The sequence below is a fragment of the Scleropages formosus genome, chromosome 8 (assembly GCF_900964775.1).
Source record: "Scleropages formosus chromosome 8, fSclFor1.1, whole genome shotgun sequence".
In the NCBI taxonomy this organism is placed as follows: domain Eukaryota; kingdom Metazoa; phylum Chordata; class Actinopteri; order Osteoglossiformes; family Osteoglossidae; genus Scleropages; species Scleropages formosus.
In genome coordinates this window covers 7,863,347-7,882,225 of record NC_041813.1, presented here as the reverse complement: position 1 = coordinate 7,882,225, position 18,879 = coordinate 7,863,347, and the positions used below count along the sequence as shown (strand labels likewise).

Sequence of the window (18,879 nt, the reverse complement as noted above, 5' to 3'; positions counted from 1 at the left end):
AGATTCAGCTTATAGTGATTACCATACATTGTGACTGCATGTGAATCACGTGTTTACATAGGTTAGAACCCTTTATTTTGAAATACACTTTTGTTTATTCTGAGTTGTATATTGGTTTGCAGAAAAGCGTCTTCTAAATGAATAAACGTGAACTTAAATGTCACACAACCTGGACGGCTTAGTGGGATAGAAGACGACAACAGAGTTTTTGGATGGGAACAATAGTGGACTGTCTCGCTCTCCCATTGAGCAGAGTGCAGACGGCCCTGGGGCAGACAGCCTACACCTCCTGGTGAGCCGGGACGCCTCATGCGCATTCCTGGGCATTCCAAGTCCTCTGGCAGGAATATTTACGACATGGTGTAAATTGAAAAAAAAACCCCAATAAAGAATCCAGCCCGGAGTTAGAGTAGGTTGTTGGACTTCACCGGCAGCTCCTCGATCCCTTCTTTTATTCCACATATTGAGGGTGACTGAGAGGTAGCACTTCACTGAAGGGCTCAAATAGCAGATACAGAGGCCATATGCTCATCCATAGCTTGTTCTACTGTGTGCTCCTTTTCCACTTTCTCTGCTCTTTTGAAAAACAGGAGGCAGCGCTTACTGTTTGCAGTCGCTATCTGTTGGTGCACTGGAATGTAATTTGAATTAAGATGCTGCTTTCTTTTTCTGGAAAAATAAGTACTGATGAAAAAAATTTGTATTGGTAAAAAGTTCATTACTTGGAAGTCCTTAAGCCAAGGAATAACTGCAAGGAAATTTTGAAATGCATTGTCTCCGCCTGCTCCGTGGCTGCTTCTCCTGGACTTCAGCATCACATTTACATTCAAATTTATTCATTTAGCTGACGCTTTTCTCCAAAGCGACTTATGTCACGCAAGAAAGGACTCAAGGGTATAACACGTCTGGTTCCTACGATGTTTAACATTGTATCTTCTATTCCGTGTAAATGTTTTTCCTCTGTTCCAATGATGGAGGATGAAACGAGGTAAGAGGTGGGTGAGTTTGACTGGCTTTGGGATTAGTGTGCGTGTATGTGCATTGGTGGCTATTTGCTAGTGACTGACTTGACTTTTGCTAGACCAGTGGCTAGACACATTGCACAAAGTTGTGAGCGTCACGTTCTGGCTGTGGATCGGACCGCCTCTGTCCAGCTTCACCGCACTCGAGCAGAGAGGGAGGGTGTGTGGCACGCAGAGAGAGAGTGAATACCTAGATAGAAGGTCAAAATCACATGCTCTGTGGTGCTGCTGTCGTGATTCTGATTGTTCACTTCTGCACTGGCCAGCAGGCGTGGGGCACCAACCCGGTGCCTGTTAGGAACTCAGCAAGGACAGAGCCGATGTACCACGGCTGCGCTGAGCTCAGACAACCGGCTACAGCACACAGGTAAAACTAGGTCAACAGCTCCATATTCAGGCCACGCAAGCTTTTTTTTTTTAATTCCGTAAACATGTAGACTTTTTAGCCAAGCGGAAAATTAGTGCAGATCGTGTTTGGAAAGTCTTTCCGTCTGATGGTTTCATGTCACCGATTTTTCTGCGGCGGCCCTGAATTTAGCGGAAGATGCATTTTGGAAGGGTGAACGGTCACCAAGTTGTCAAGCGCCGAGGAATGAGGGACCCGTTGAAATCCACCGATCCGTTCTTCTTTTTCATGGTGTTGGTAAGTTTTGGTTCAGGTTTTGTTTTCGATAACTTCGGTTTTGAAACATCGAAAGCTGCTGGAAAAAGTAAATATGCAAAAACCCTATTGCCACCGGTGCAATATTCGGCAGGTGTATTGGCAGAAATGTGCTTAAACGCCGTACAGCTAAGAGCGATAGAAAGAGAAAGCGGGAAGAGAAACATTTGTGTTTGTCAGAGTTGATGCGGGTGCGATGGACTCGTGTAATGCACGTTGACTGTGTGTGGCAGCACACCTGTACGTGGTGTGCACCAAATGGAGAGCTCAGAACCTGAGTTCCGTAGCACAGCACAGGTGCTCCTCACGTACTGCAGTATTTACTTTGCTTTTTTCCCTTGTATTCACCGTGGCCGTTTGGGTTCAGTTGCTGTGCCGATGTAATGTAATCCCACCTGCTTTATCACTGCTGCTTTTTTTCCATTCCTCTTGTCTTTCTGTAATACACAGAAGTAGCTTCTCTAAAAGCAGCAGATCGCATCACACACGAAAGTGGCAGTGTGGCAAAAACGTTATTCATGGACTTTGTCAGTTTTTGCTATTCCATTGACCTGTGTTGCATCCAAAAGTGCTTTTTGCACCCCAAACCTCCAGCGGGTTGCTGACATCCCTTGCGCTGACCGTTGCGGCAGCCGTCATGCTGGTTCCCGGTTAAGCCGAAATGATTTTTTTTTTATTCAAGTTAAGCTGGAAAATACGGGCTTCATCTTTGCCTTTTTTTTACACCTAGTAGAACAGCTCATGGACAGTAGGGACCTTGATAGCTGTTAAATTAGTGTTGAAACTGTCATGATATTCGAGCCTGGCAACTGAGTTGGTTGTGCGGGTTCGGCCTCCCGTGCACCACCTCCGTCTGACCCGAGATCGTTGGTGGTTATCGGGCTGACGCGGTCTCCCAGAATAATGATTAACTTTTAGCAAGTTAGACCCGTTGATGCAAACTAAGCTGCCTTGAACAGCAGCTGAGATATCACCCACCTGAGCTTGCGAACCCCTATTAATTACTGCTAACAGGCAGCGGAAAAGCATGTGTCTCCCAGATGGGACGATTTCTCCGAAATCCACCTCATCTCCCTCCAACCCTGTCACCTGCACAACTAAATCGATTGTTTGCCAAGGGCATCAGTGCCAGGCACTTGTTTCCAGTAAACTCGAGTGGCTATTTTTAGTTGGCAGATTGGCCACTCTTACACAGCTGTGCTCAGTGGGCTTTGCTGTGGGCACCGATCACGGCGAGGTGGCAGGGGGGGGCATCTGTTACATGTAGGAGTAAATAGCAAGTTATGCGTTGGGAGGGGGCTTGGGGGGCAAATGGTGCTACAGTGCTCAGCTGCAGAATGAGTCTTAGACTACAGTTCTCATTCTTTAAATGAAACACATTTTTTCTGGAGAAAGAAGTCAGCTCTTCGCTAGATAAAGGTACGCGGACACCTGTGCCGATACGCTGTCGTGTCGGGGTGCGGAGCGAGTGACGGACACGAGCGCGGGCTCGGAGGTTTTGTTACAGGACTGGACTTAAGGAAGGTCTGAATTCAGGCAAAGGTCCGGCGATCGGCAAACGTCGGTCAGGGGGTGCGGCGATACTCGTGGTCCAAAGACGATCCAAGAAACGGGGCCAGAAAACGCAGACGGGACGCGTGGAAGAAGAGCGCTGCGGTTTCTCGTGGGAGTTCTGCGTCTGCGTTGAGGTGTTTCCGGGGCGCCCTTTTATGCTGTGCTCTCTGGGACAGCCACAGGTGTCGTCGACTGGCTGCTGGATGAGAGCGTGACATATGGTGTTCATTAATACACACACCTACGCACAGATGTACACTAATGCTCAGGAAGAGGTAGGAAGTTTCTGATGATGAGGTAACAATTCTACTATATTTTGATCTTCAGTACGTGATCTTTTAGTTAAAAGATAACATTTGTTTTCATTTCTCTCATATCCAGTTTATTTAAACACTTTTTACTGATAGCGTCATTTTGTAATGCTGCAAAGTGTGCATTTTTCCTGCAAATTTGTGATGAAGCATGCAGAAGACTGGTTTATGAATGCAATGTGGTGCTTGTGACATCTTACTAAGGGCAAGGACATTTGCCCCTTGCACAGATTGTCATGGATTAATTCTGGCTCAGGCAGAAGAACCCCTGGGTATGTTACAATATGTCCTCTTTGTCCAAGGGCAAAAGAAAAATAAAACAAAAAAAAAATCATAAAACACTAAATTAAAGTCAAAATGCAATTTTCGGTATACCTGCATTCTTATGTTTCTTTGCACACGGAACATGTTATTTGTCATAAAATATCCACAAAGAAAACATGAGTTTAAAGGTGAAATATCAATGGATTGCTGTGACTTCTCTATTTTTAATCTTTTTCTGTGGGCATAATTCCTGGAAAAGATCTAGGGGGTGGAGAATGTCCCCTACCACCTTTTTTCCAAAAACAGAGTTATAAATTTCATCACATTAATCTCAGCGTTATCAAAACACCCCTATTTGCACACTCCTAGTGTTAATTATTTTAAAGAGGACAAAGGGTAGAAAATAAATATGTAAATTATTTTAAAATCCATATCTTTTACTGTTACTTTTTTGGGAAGGTCCATCATCAACATGCATCAAACCACACAATGATAATATTGGGTCAACGGGGACAGGAGAAAGCATTGAAATGTCCTCAGACGATAGGGACAAGATTTGATTAAAAAAAAATTCTAAGACTTTTATTTCAAAGAATTCTGCACATATACCAGTATTCTGTTCTGTCACCTTTAAAGTAAACTCCCCCAGATGATATGCATTTGTCCCAACACTACTGCCACTTTCAGAAGTCTGGCTGGAAGTCTTCAGCTGTTATGTTGTACTGGCTGTTATGAACTTATGCTAAGTTCTACATTAAAATTAGTTTGGATTTAGATTTTTGGGGAAAGAAAAAAATAACAGGGAGTGAGACTGGATAAATACAGAGGGTGTGATACCACAGGATTGTTTTTTTTTCTTCCAAAAATTCTTGGAGACAATAGTGTTTGATGGACCATTGTCATAGTGCAATAAGCGATTAGCATTTTCCCATAGCTTGCAGTGATTCCACCTGACATGTTCCTTCAAACAATCCAAAACATCTTTATTAAAGCCTTGACTCACTGACCACTAGGTACTAATTACTATTGCAAAGTACCTTGACCATTAAAAAATCCAGTGATTGTTTTCACGTGACCAGCAATGTCACACCTTCTTCACACGTGGTGATGATGGTGACTTCCACTAAGATGGAATTTTGTTTCAGGGTCGTACCTGTACGCCCATGACCCATCACCAGTTGTAACGCAGATGATGAAATTAAGATTAATTTTTGCCCTTCTTTTTTCACAACCTCGCACACTTCTTGGTGGTGAAACTTTTGAACATCAGTCAACTATCCTCGAACAAACTTTGCAGATAAGAAAGTTGCTCAAAATTTTGCTCAATGCATGCCAAGGTTTTGAGTCCAGATCGCCCGTCATGATTCGAAAGAAATTTCCAGTTCTTCAGCAATTCCCCGATGGTAACCTTGCATAATTTCCAATTTTTTTCATTCACTTTTGTCATCGTTTCACCAGTGCACAATGTCCAAGCTCATCCTGAAGGTGGGTCAACTTTGAATCCTTCTTGTCCATCCTTTATTCACTAACTAATGATAGATTTGCTCAAGCAGTCACCACTGAAGGCAGGTCTTAACATTGGAGTATTTTGGTTCCACTTTTGACATTTTACATGCAAAACTTGGTGCAGACATCTTGCTCATCTTTTCTGTCCCTTTTTTGATAGGGGTAACCAATACATCTATCTTTGACCATGTCCTTCTCAACACGAGTATATGGCATGGAGTAATGATGGGTTCCTGGGATAGGTTAATACTCCTTCTTCGAACACACCTTATTGCAGCTCAAAAACACAGAAAGAGTCTTTGGTCAGACCTCATATGCCTGAACATGGGAGGCCCTGTCCTGTCCAACTGTGACCCACAGATCCGTGCCAGTACTGTGCGTGGTTGATTGCCCACGGAGAGCCTTCCTTACTGAACGGACTTTTTTCTGAAACATTTCACCCATTTAAGCAACTGCAGATTTGCGAAAGAAATCTGTACAGAAGCAGATTCTCTAGAGTTTAAAAGTTTGCTCCTAGATGGGAATTTAACCCTTCAAGGCTACTTTATAAGGCCCTTCTCTGCATTATAAAGAGGTTATGGATAGTAAAGCTGGAAGATACTTTTAACCTGAAAGCCACTCATATGGAGAAATGGACGCCTCATGTTTTTTAATCTACAGTTCACACCTTTTGCTGTCATTTCTTTGGGCAAAATGCATTGTTAAAATGTATTGATTGCTGCTGACATGTTCACCCACAGGAGGCTGGAATGGTGAACTTTATTGTTAGCTGCTACCAGCTGAATGCAAACGTTACTTTAACTGAAATCTTCTAGGAAAAGAGGTATTGTTCGGTAAACCATGGTACCGGTTCGGATCACTGTCAGGCATAGGTCTCTGCACCTTTGACGTCTTAGCTATTTGTTCAGTGTTTGGCCGGTGCAGTTAACCCAAAAATGTAACATTGCATCACACAGAAAGGACATGGAAGGAAAGAGGGTCTCCTATTTGACTACAGACAATTCTGTATTATGGCCCATTATTCTGTGAATGTGGTCTACACATGTACCTGCAGGATTGAATGTGTTGCACTGCTCGGATTTCCTTGGTAAATCAGACAGATGAGCCACGCGCACCTTAGCAGTACCACTCATGTATTCCAGCAAGAGCATCATGAATAGCAGATATAGTGCAAAAGCACATGTGTATAGTGCACTCTTTTCTCTGAGAGGACTGGAGCTCCTTGGAGGCAGTGTTGAAGGTTGATGTCCACTTCCTGCCCAGCGACATTCTGGTGCAGCACCTCGCTTCTGGGCTGCCAGGGAGCTGATGAGCAGCAGGATATAATGTCATTGTTATTGTTTTGCAGATATTTTTGGGTTTTGCCGACTTTTATACAGACAAAACAATGTATTTGGTGTTCGAGAGACAGCAGCAGAAACAGGGTGGGCTTGCAGCTGTAGGTTTAGCTGAGCAATGAATTGAAGTGCGGCTGCCCGACTATGAGGTCTGCTGAAGGCGCAATGTATTGCATCAAGAAGAGTCATAGTTATTAATGAAGCGAGACTTTTCCTCATAATTTTGTTCGGTTGCAGCTGTTGCACAGGATTGCCCACAACCACGGACTCGCTCATAACGCCGATCAAAATTCTGTCGTTACCCACAGAACTGACCATGGTCCATAGTTTGAAGTCACTGAAGTGAGAACCATGCCGTTTTCGTCATTCTGCGTCTGATCTTTGTTCAGATTTTCTACTTTTGTGCGAAACGTCCGCTCCTGTTGAATCGCGGGTCCCGTGCACCGTTTCAGCGGAAGGTACGGATTGGATTCGCTGTGTGTACGCAAAAGCCAACGTACTGGGAAGGTTTGTTACAAGGAAGTAGACTGGTTTCTTCACCTCCTGCCTCTTCATTTGTTAACGTGTTTTACTCTGTCGTGAAATTAGTCCGAGGGGGTGCGGTGGCGCAGTGGGTTGGACCGGGTCCTGCTCTCCGGTGGGTCTGGGGTTCGAGTCCCGCTTGGGGTGCCTTGCGATGGACTGGCGTCCCATCCGGGGTGCGTCCCCTCCCCCTCCAGCTTTACGCCCTGTGTTGCTGGGTTAGGCTCTGGTGGTTTCAGATGGTGTGTGTGTGTGACAAATTAGTCCTGCCAACATTTGAAAAGAAGTGGAAGAGTCTTGGGATTTGTAATATGTTCTTGGTTTCTAAAAGGTCCAGTTCTTTTTCGGCCTAGAACGGCGGTGGGTATGACAAGTATTAGTCTTCTCTTTATCGACTAAGAAACCGATTCATAGCGCTTGTCACAGCGAAACCAGCTCCCCACCCAAGCCCCCCCCCCCCCCCCCCCCCCCCAGTCTTTCTCTTATTGTGACACATTTCCTGTCCGTTCTTTTCCAGTTTACCTTGTGTAGAACCTATTTTTAGCCGGCAAAGAAAAACAGTTTGATGCAGGCAGGAAAACTATGTTGGGAAAGAATAGGAGGAAGTCTGCCTGCCATTTAGACAAACAATCCGGAGCGGGGAGAGCGAGTTCTCGCTCGGAGAGTGTCTGCAGCGAGGCACGAGCGCATGGGCTACACAATTGAACTGGGTCAGACACCTACAGCGGCTAGAAGCGACGCAGACAGAGCCCCGCGGTCTCTTGCGAGAGTACTCTGTGCTTGTTCTCGGTGTTTATGGGCCTGATCTTGCTCACCTGCACCACAGGTTCCTGTAAGAGAGGGCACCTGGACACAGACCTGTGCTGCCTGGGGAATGATGGCTCCATGAGGATTGGCAGCCCTGGACCATTCATCAAGGTAGGTCTTGGATGTTGGAGGACACGAGCTTAACATGGTTCAGTGATAAATTTCCCAAATTTCCCCAAATGCCGTAAACCGTAATCTTGGTCACGCTTCCCTTTCTTCGTAACTTTTCGCAGTGCTGGAGGCAAGGCCTCGACTGCTCTTCGTGACGCTGCAGAATTTCACGTGCTGCTCGCTGCCGTGTTTCCTTATAAATGTGCCGTTATGTTTTTTGTGAATGCCGGTATTTATGCGGGCGTGTTGAAGGGGAGGTTCCCACGGGCTTGCGAGGTAAGATTTGGATCTAAACGTGTCACACTTTTCCATTTCCGCGCGTGTTGGCCTTTACGATCTCTGGAGGAACGTGCTGTTAGTTGGAAGCCGGGGAGAGAATATTCCCAACGCCAAGTTTGGCAAAAGGGGGACTACTTTGCTGAAATCCCCGTGCAGATACCATTTCCATACTCTGATTGAAAGGTTAATCGATTCCACACTGCACAACTGCTCCACTCGTGGGCTTGGCAAAATGAGAAGAGCATTTCGCTTAACTGTCCTGCCTCTCTACTTCTCAGCCTCATTTGCATGACAGTAATATCAGAACATTTAGTGAGCTTTTAAAACTGAAAACCGTTCAGGTGCTCCCCAGCCTGATTTCTGCTGCCGATAGATTGGAGGTGCATTGATCTGGCAGGATTTGCATTTGCCCATTTTGCTGCCGTGCTGGGTGACGGTACTGGTCCTGTGGCTGCAGGCCTTCGGTGGATTGAAAGCCGGCTCACATGGATTACGTCTCCAGGAAAATGTGCCGCGGTAACAAAGGTGTCACCGACTGACCTGTAAAGGGGATTTCAGAGCCCTAAATTCCCCAACATCTGCCCATCCTGTCCATCACAGGGTGCGCGGGGGGGGGATTGTTTGCTGTGATGCTAGCTGTCTTTCTGTACAGCAGCGCTACCTCCTGTTGAACGCTGCTGATATCTCATTCATCCTGGACAGCGAGTTGTTCGGTTGGCCTGACTAGTTGAGGCCCAGAATTCTCACTGGAGCTTTCTTTGTGACTGCTGAGAGAGGCACAGCTGCGCAGAGCTGCGGACGTGTTGATGCCCGGGGATAGATGCACCTGGCGGGCACATCTGTTAAGGTCCATTCTGGGGGGGAGGAGCCACGCCGGGTGATCGAAAAGAACGATGGTTTTTCGTCCTTTGCTAGTCTTTTTCCCCAAACGTGTCCTCTGGCGGCGTACAGCTACCGCGACAGAGCCTCACAGCATCCACAACCCAATGTATGGATGCCACAGAGGCGGTGATGCATTCGTTATGAGGGATTTTGCTCAAAACTGCTTCTTCCTGTCTAGCAGATGCACTGGTGCTCATCTCTTAAACTGGTTTACTCCAGGGTGGCCATACTGATTTATGCAACCTGCGTGTGCACGGTTTGAGAAGCTTATTTTTCGGGTTGGTTTGATGGTGAAGGGTTCATTTCGGGAAAGGACCCTGAATGGAATGCAGGGGTGGGAATAAGGGCCCAAATTGTGGAATCGGGTCATTTAAAGAGGAGTGAGTGAAACTGATTCGTGGAAGTCATTCACAGTGTCTGCGGAGGAGCAGGACGTGATGTAAAAACATCTGGGTTGTTTTAAAGCGCAAAAGCTAACTGAAGCAAACATCCCGACTGTTTGTTTATTTTTTCTGATGCTCATTCTTCCGTGTCCTTATCCCAAAATATTTTAAAATATTCAGAATCTGCGTAAGAAACCAGTGGAACGTGACAATCAAATTTAAAACATCGTCTCATCAATTATACACGAGTTCTAACCCTCGCGCAGTATTTGTGGAAGAGATTTTCTCCCCCCATCAGCCCTAACAAAACTAAATTCTGTAAAGCAGGAAAGTCTGAAAAGGGTAGGTTTTATTTTCGTGTCGATTTTTATATGACGCATTAACATTAGTCAGTGTGAATTTCATTTCATTTCTCTGTTCTTACGGTGCCAGTTTTACTTAAGGGCAGATCATTTCAGTTTAATTAACGAAATGGTAATGCATTACTTAATTGTGCAGCCCAGAGCATTACAGTTCCAGTCTTTCACACGAGGCAGGTGCATGTGGTTTGCAGTTCCTTTTTGGACATTTATATTTTTTTCTACCATGGATGGTGTTGCTGCAGACAGAGGATAAAAGCATGTATACACAATATGCCATACACACATACACATTTTCAGAACCGCATGTCCCATATGGGGTCGCGGGGAGCCGGAGCCTATCCGGCAACACAGGGCGTAAGGCCGGAGGGGGAGGGGACACACCCAGGACGGGACGCCAGTCCGTCGCAAGGCACCCCAAGCGGGACTCGAACCGCAGACCCACTGGAGAGCAGGACCCGGTCCAACCCACCGCGCCCCCGCGCCCCCCTACATGAAGATAAATTGGTATTTTTTAGCACAGAGTTGACAGGTAAGAATGGAAAAACTGATGAAACGTGAGTACGGTGCTTTTCATGAATGAAGGTTAACAATATTATAAAAACACCATTATCAGCATCATATAAAGTGCAAATTATCATCGCTTTCAGAAAATAGCAGTCGTACACCGAAACAAAAGTCAGGAATGTTCTGCTGCAAACGATGCATAGTTCCACTACGTTTTAATGACACTTCTGCGGACATACCTGAAGCATTTTTATTTAGATATCTTTGAAAAATGAGAAGGTCGCGTTGTTGTTTTAACACCACCCCGGCGATGGCGCTCTGGACCACGCGTTGCATAGATTTGGCCGAGGCGTTTTGTTTCCCAACCCCTCCCTCCTTCGTAAAGCACGACACTATCTTCTGTGATTGATCGTTTGGGAAGGGCAGCGAGTTCCATTTCCTGAGTTGTGATCAAACCAAAACAAAATGTAACGTCATAAAAATGGAGTGGGGGGGGGGGGGGTCACACTGTTTTGTAGGTGGAAGTGTGATATAAATATTGTGTCATGCATGTGGAGTTTTTAGGCCTAGAACATATGACAACAAAGACCGCTGGCCTGGAATGTTAACTATATACTTGTGACACTGTTTCGTACACAGATATAATAAAGGATGGATGGCAGAGTATGAATAAGTAATAAATGCTTTGTAAAATAATTTTGATGAGCTGCGTTAGATGGAAACGTGAAAACAACGCGCGTAAAAACTTTGCGTCGGCATGTAGTTTTCCTGTGGTTGCATGATGGTTCCAGCTGTCCCAGCTGGAGCTTCTGATTTACTGAATGGTGCCCAGACTTCCAGCAGGAATCTCCAGTGCTGTGCCTTTGACAAAGACCGTTTCAGTGCCCCATTCAGTTCCGTTCTGCCTCTCTTTCATCGTCAAAGGGAGGACGTGAGTGTGCATGAGCAATAGAGGACATGGGAGAGAGGCTTGGCAGCGGAGGGATCGGAGGAGGCACATGTGACTGGCGGAGACATGCAAGCGCATGCACACACACACACACACACACACACACACGGGCGCCCTTATGCACTCCGAGCTCAGGGCTACAGTAGACAGCTGCTGCTCTGTCCTCCCTGGCCCTTCATGAACTCCGCACACAGATTTATGCCTGTATGCTCTGCTCCCACTGTCTGTCTGAATCCCTGGTTTGGAAACTGTCTACCGTTTCCTCTACGGGGGGCTTGGACTGGCGTCTCCTCGGGGTCTTCGCAGGTTATTGTGCCGGCTGCTTCCGCGCCGCTTCCTGCAAGAGCACAGCGCGCTCACCGAATCACATGGTCTCCACAGAGCGAGCAGCCCAGCCCATCCGTGGACTGTCACCGTGTTTACAAACAGGCGGGTGTTTGTGACACCGCTGCTCCACGGACAGCGCCACTCCGCACCTGCCCCTGCAGCAGATCTCGCGGCTCTGGAATACTGCTGCAGTCCTGCTGGGCTGTGAGAACAGAGCGCTGTGCCAGGTAAGATTGACAGGGACGTTCAACATTTGTATTCCCCCCGTGTATTTAAAAATTCTCTCGATGTTGCCACGTAGTGGCGGCATTGTGACTTTGTTAAAGCAAATTTTAAGGAAACTAATGAATCCAAGCGTTTGTTTTTATCGAACCTTATGTCACGTTGCCTCCTAAGTTTCTCTCCTTCTCGTATTGCACTGAAGCTGCTCTGTGCTTTGGCCTCAGTCCATCGGTCCGTCAGCGTCACTCGTGGCGGTTCGCGCACGGAGGCTCGCTCAACAAAACTGTGCTCCGATGGTGCAGAAAGGTTCAGGTGCCGCGAACTTTGCGTGCCGCGGGAGTCCGCATGGGCTGAATAGTACTGTTGCTAGAAAAGAGGAGCTTTTGGTCATTTTCTGGTTTCAGTGGAAGCACTTTCAACACTGGTTCAGAAAATCTGCAAGGCTGCGTCGTGAGGGTTGGTGTCCTTATCCTTGTTCATTGAGCCGGTTGGGTGCCGAAGGGAAGGGTGCAGTTCAGTGCGACTCGTTTCTTTTTTCCTCGTCCGTCTCCTGCTTTTATTCACAAGCTGAGAATCTTCCTTGTCTGCAAAACATCATTTGTTAATACTAATAATAAGATTTTTATGCATCTGGGCCCCGGCGCACAACTTAAGATCAGCTATTTATTGTCATGCAGATAGTCCGTGTGTTGCACGGACAGAAAAACCTCTACTCTCTTAAAATACTAAAGATGTAACGATTAAACGCTAAAAGAGTATATATTTGCACCCTAGAAACATGACATCATAAAGATGACCGCATAGGCGTTTGGCGCTTCCAAATATAAGAACCGTCATTTGTTGCATGCAGTCCTGAATTAAATAATGCCTTTTATTTTAGGAAATGTGTGTGAACATTATTTGTACAAACTGTGTGAAAGATGAATAGAAAGGGACCCTTGAGCCTCATAATGTATGGGAAGTAGGAGAGTGTTTTGTTTGGAACAGATCATCTTTTTCCTTCATAGTGTTCAGAAGAGGGCAGCTGGTAGCATGGTAGTTGCTGCCTTTGGACCCAAAGGTCGGAGGTTGAGATCCAACCTTCCACTGTAGTATCCTTGAGCAAGGTACTTACCCTAAATTGTTCCAGTAAAATTACCCAGCTGTGTAAATGGGTATATAATTGTACGTTGCTTTAGAGAAAAGCATCATGTGGATGCAAGTTTATATTCTTATACTGTTGGGGAATCTTACCTCTTAATGGATTGTATGCTTCAAAAAAAAATCAGAATGGTCCTTATCTTTAAACAGTAACACCCATTGTGGAAGAACGCTGAGTTTGTTCATTGCAATGAACAGTGAAGAGCTTCCATGAATGTGGAATATGATGGATAGTCAGGTGTGGCACGGTGGTGCAGCGGGTAGAGTTGAAGGCTCACAACACCTATACTATTGGGTGTGAGTTTGATTGTTTCTCAGTCTGTGCGGAGTTTTCATGTTTTCCTTCTGCTCAACTGGGTTTCCTCCCACAGTCCAAAGAAATGTTTTGGGTCAACTGGAGACTCTAAATTAGCCTTACTGTGTACAGGCGGTCCCCTACTTACGATGGGGTTACGTTCCGCGAAACCCATCATAAGTCGAAAATATCGTAAGTCAAAAATGCGTTTAATACACCTAACCTACCGAACATCGTAGCCTAGCATACCTGCGATGGAAATTACGGGCTTGCCGCCTTCATGCTGGACAGTTATCTTGAGCTTCTCCTTAAGAGTAATTGCCTTCCTCTTCTTCTCCCCACCAGTAGCAGGAGGCATAGATGGGTGTGTCTGTGACATTATGGATGCACAAAACACAATGTAGATACATGGGGGTATCTGTATAGCGACCACGTGGCAGACTGGGAGGTGCGGATCGCTGCGGCTGCTCAGCATCGTGAGAGAGTATTGCACATATATTGCTTGTCCTGGGAAAAAAAAAAAATCAAAGTTCAAAATTCGAAGTGCAGTTCCTACTGATGTCAATGTCATCATTGTAAAGTGGGAAAAATCGTAAGTCGAGGAGTAAGTCGAGTCTGTGTTACATTGCTGTATTTTTTAAATGATTATATGTCGTTGAGTATAGTGTAGGGCATCGATAGTCACCTACTACATTTAAAAAAAAAAATTGTATGTTGCTCTGGAGAAAAATGTCCTACTGAACTTAAACTTAATAAATGTAAACATAGTAGTTTCCATGAGTCTGAGATGGACAGAGAGTTTTGGGCACTCCAGGAAGCTCCTGCCCCTTAAGGCTCTTTTACAGTGAAAGTAACAAAGGTACAGAAGAGCCACTCCTATTGTCAGCTAGTCACTGATCCCTTCAGATCTTTTTTGTTTCTTTCAAATCATCAGTTTTCATCTGAGGGTTACTGTTATATGACCATCTGTTGTTTGTTTTGTTTACTTTTGCTTTGTTCCTTCTAAAGGCAAACCATGTAATGTAATGAAGAAAGTCAGAAGTTAGCATGTGGGGAAGTAGTTTTTGGTGCTAAACTGCTTCTGTCACCAGTCAGTGTGTGTTTTGTTGAATGTGTGTGTGAACATGCCCAGGACTCGTTGACACGCAGAGACAAGAGCATCTGCTGCATGCACATGTTTTTTGTTTTGAAGCATCTGCCCTTCTGGAGAAGCGAGTCCACATCTGCTCCAGGCTCCGCTGGGCCTCCAGGCTGCAGCTGCCGCCCTGCTGTTCAGAGATATTTGCTGGTCCGGTGAAAACGGGGCATCGCGGTTTGAAACTACTCTTACCGCATTACCCCTGAATTAACGCAGTCAAAATGGATGGATGGAAGTGCCAACAAGTCAAGCTTGGCTCATAGTGACCACTGGCATGGTTTCCAAGGCAAGGAAGGAATGGAAGTGGTTTATCAGCGCCTTCTTCTGTGAATGTATAGGGAGGTGGAAACACAAGAAAAAACAGGCAAACTCTGCGCACCCGGAGCTGGATTTGAACCCCGTACCCAGCAAGCGGCTCAGCAGCCGTGAGGCACCAGCTTCACCCACCTTGGTCGTTTGCCTTGACTTATAAAATAGAGTGCATAGAGGACCTGGGTTTATGCTGCCATAGTACATGTCGGTACATTTGAACACTGACTGTTTAAACTCTTATTTGATGTATTTTATATGACTGCTATATTTTATCAACTCATGATTCTTAAATCTGTGTAACTGTGTAAATCTGTAGTAAGGCTTATACCTGTAGCAAGGCTTATATCATCTTTGCTGCTGTGATGCTTTATTGCATTTGGCAGGGATGCATCTAAAAACAGGTTCATGGCCAAAGGGAAAGTGAACCTTTTTGAACCTGAACCGTGTTATTCTGCGGCATTAAAGCTGTAGTCATTGTTACTTGCATCATGTATGCTGTACAGTTTACAACAGAATCTTTTATTTAACAATTCTGGCTAAATGCCACACTCCCTGTATTTTTCCGAACCGATTTTGTTCAGACATCCATCTTTTCATGGTTTTCAAATGCTAACGGAGGGCAGCAGCGCTGTTCCTCTCTGCTCGGTGACCACTCGCTTTAGTCTCCTGGTGATCCTGGGAAGGTCTGTTTTCCAAAGATCCTCTGATTTACTACAGGAGAACTGGTGATGCTTTCAAAAGGTAGGAAGGAGGGCCTTATTTCAGCATGTTAGAAACCACATATAGTCAGGGCTAAAAGGGAACGTGGCCTCAGAGTCTCAGGATCTCACCGTCAACAATCAGTTGCCTCCAGGGTAACACCCAGTATTGACGTAAACATCATGCAATCACTTCTGTCCCCTGGGGAGGGGACTGTGTGCCTGCTTCGAGAAGGTGACCATTTGTGCCATACGATTAACACCTCCCTCTCACTCAGAACTAGATTTCCTTGCATTTGTGCTCATGTATAATTCTCAGACTGTTGAGGAGATAAGGAGATGCCTATCACCGGAGCTGAGGTTCTGAACATTACCAGCATTCTGAATGGCCACATGGATGAGCTGAATTATATCAAAACGTGACGGAGCCGCGCAGCCTGCCAATGGGAGGTGCTGCCCATATCCGCGATACAACTTAGATGATCCCTATAAAGCTCTCTGCTGTGGTTTGACCTTGATATTCATTTGGAATTATAGTTTGTTAACAGTTTAGAACAACTGATCTCTGTGAGAGAGAAGCTTTTCAGTTTCATAATAGGCTCCTGTCAAAGAATTTACAGCCGAGATAAGGGTGCGGTCAATAGCAATTAAAAGAGTGCGATAAGGAGCACAGAAAATGCATGGGCGTTAGGAAATTTCCCCAGCCTTTCCCGGGTGACACACGACGCGTTAGGGACGGTTTTTTTTCCAACCGACAGGATTGTTTAAATGCCATATGTAGTATAATTTAACCAGATACCGAAGCTTGTAATGCATAAAGTTATAAAAAAGAGCAACAGGGTGTTGAGCGGAATTGGGGAGGAGTACGTCTTATCATAGCGCCCAGGTACGCTAACTACAAGGGACACAAAGCCCAGAAGAGACGGTGTGTGGACTATTGTTGATATGCATACGTGACAAAATAAAAACTTTTCTTTTAAATCCCCACCAGTTCATTTACTGGTTTTCTTTAAAGCATAGTATTTTCATGAGCAGCCTTCCAGAAGGGGCCTTTAGTAGATAGAGGTAGGGGACGTGCTGTCGAGTCAAATTCAACTCGACAACCAACTTTCAAATTCAACTCTTAGGGTTTTCGTGGTAAGGAAGGGTATGGAAGCGGTTTACTGCTGTCGTGGAATGGAACGGAGTCGTATGCTTTAACAGAGACATTATCTGAGCAACTGCAAGGGTGAGAGTTGGGAAAATTTTGGAACACTCAGACCACTCCCTTCAAGTTGTCTTATATAGGAGTTAGATAGCATCGTTCAGAAGAAATCACGTCACGGGAAATCATCGTTATTTTTCACATAAGTAAATATAGGATGGCGCTTTAACTATAACTTTTATCAGTTTTCCATTTTCCTGATGTTAAGCTGACCATTACATATACACAGATATCTTGTTATATAAAATATAATTTTTTCTTAAATCACTGCATCAGACCATGAAGTCAAGTTAGGCCAACTATGGAATTTGTCTTCCACTCCATCACCTTTGACTTCAGGCTTTGGGAGGAAGACACAAGGAGTACATGCAAAATCCACACATGTAAATTCAAACCCAAAGCTGAAGAGCTCTGAGACCTGAACGTGACCTGCATCACCACTGTGCAGCTCAACCATACCTTTCTTCACTGCATTTTCGTTTCCTTCTTTAGTGATGGGTCTGTGTGAAGTTGGCGTGTTTACTGAGACTTCTCTTGTAAGACAGTTGTAGTAACTGTGAGCTATGAATTGAAGACCAGTCAATGTGCTTTTTCCATTATCCTGCTTTCGTTTCACGGATTCAGGTTTTACCTTCCTCATTCCTGCCACTGATCGAGATCCTGGTGGTTTTAATGAACTGAATTAGTTGCCCAAAACACTCTACGAAACTTATCAACCGACTCGACCGACTAGCTGCCTTTGACTGGTATGCCAAGAATCCGTTGTTACGAGGACTTGAGCTGAAGGATGTTTTGCGATACGTGCACGGATGTGCACATCTGAAGATCATTTATAATTGATGGGGGTGGATAGAGTTGTCCGAAAGTGCTTGATGGGAACATCTGCTGAAGATGGAGCGTTGACAAAAAAGTAAGGGGGTCGGAAACTGGAAGAAAAAGTGCTCTTGGGGCAAGAGAATACAATGTCATCATGCTGCTGGAGACTTACTCAAATCAAGTTATGCAGTGCTAGGTGGACAGTTTCTGTCTCCAAAGTGTGATAGTTTTAGTGTACTCGCTGCAGTGACCTCGCTGGTGACCAGGAGTAATGGTACGATTTTCGTGTCAACTTTTGCATTGTTCCACCGATGTCTCTGAACTCTGGGTCTCTTCGGCCGACGTTCTTGGAACCAAAGAAAATAATTTTCCAGGTTTGCATGTAGTGTGGCGACATCTCTAAACTGTCTTATCTGCATATTATGTGCACTAACATGACTGACATTAATTAAGCTGCATCATTTGATCCTGATCGTAATATTGGCTATGCCTTCGTTCAGTCTAGTTTGTGTCCACATGCAGTGTTTCTGTGAAGTACAGGATCCTGACTAAAAGCTCCTCTTCTCTGTGTGTCTACATAGCGAGGGCCTCAGAGGCTAGGGTTACACCTGACCTCCTCGCTGGAAGGATATCCATTTTTCCACCCCGGGATGATGAGTCTCTCCGTGCTGTGACAGTCTCGCTGTGCACCATGGGGTCTCCAACACTGGGGAAGGCAGCCTCCCTTGACAGGCTTCTGGAAGCATGCGTGCAGGCGTTCGGTGAGTGGTGATGGGTGAGGCATGACTGTCGAGTGAGCTCCGTATCGCAATACTTCACAGTCCTGTTTGCATTTTGATACATAACAAACAAAACATCAGAGAAGAATCTTTACCTTAACTTTATGGCACGGTGGCACAGCGAGTAGCGCTGCTGTCTCACAGCATCTGGTACGACAGGACGTGGGTTCGATCCCCACTCAGTCTGTGTGGAGTTTGCATGTTCTCCCCGTGCCTGTGTGGGTTTCCTCCGGGTGCTCTGGTTTCCTCCCACAGTCCAAAGACATCCTGTTCAGGTTCCCCCATTGTGTGTGAGTGACAGTGTGTGTGTGTTCCACTGATGTATGGATGAGTGACCCAGTGTAGGTAGTGTGTCCAGCAGTGTGAGTCACCACGGTGAATAAGGTGTGTGGGCTCATAACACTACATAGAGTTCATTGGAAGTCGCTTTGGAGAAAAGCGTCTGCTAAATAACTAAATGTAAATGTTTACTGTAACAGTAGTGATGATGAAGT

The 18,879-nt window shown here is 45.4% G+C and overlaps 1 protein-coding gene across 3 annotated transcripts in view; it reads left to right on the top strand.

The window, feature by feature from the left end:
* The first annotated feature begins 1,172 nt into the window (after positions 1-1,172).
* Positions 1,173-18,879, top strand: part of rasgrp3 (RAS guanyl releasing protein 3 (calcium and DAG-regulated)) — a 34,671-nt gene continuing 16,964 nt past the window's right edge. Inside the window, exons 1-5 of one of the 3 annotated variants that reach the window (XM_018725015.2) lie at positions 1,173-1,389; positions 1,561-1,665; positions 8,004-8,095; positions 11,836-12,008; positions 18,188-18,367. In XM_018725015.2, coding sequence (XP_018580531.1) covers positions 18,298-18,367 — 70 coding nt within the window. In that variant the 5' untranslated portion in view covers positions 1,173-1,389; positions 1,561-1,665; positions 8,004-8,095; positions 11,836-12,008; positions 18,188-18,297. Of the gene's footprint in view, positions 1,390-1,560; positions 1,666-8,003; positions 8,096-11,760; positions 12,009-18,187; positions 18,368-18,879 lie in introns of all 3 variants that reach the window. The other 2 variants (XM_018725016.2, XM_018725018.2) reach the window with 2 other exon arrangements.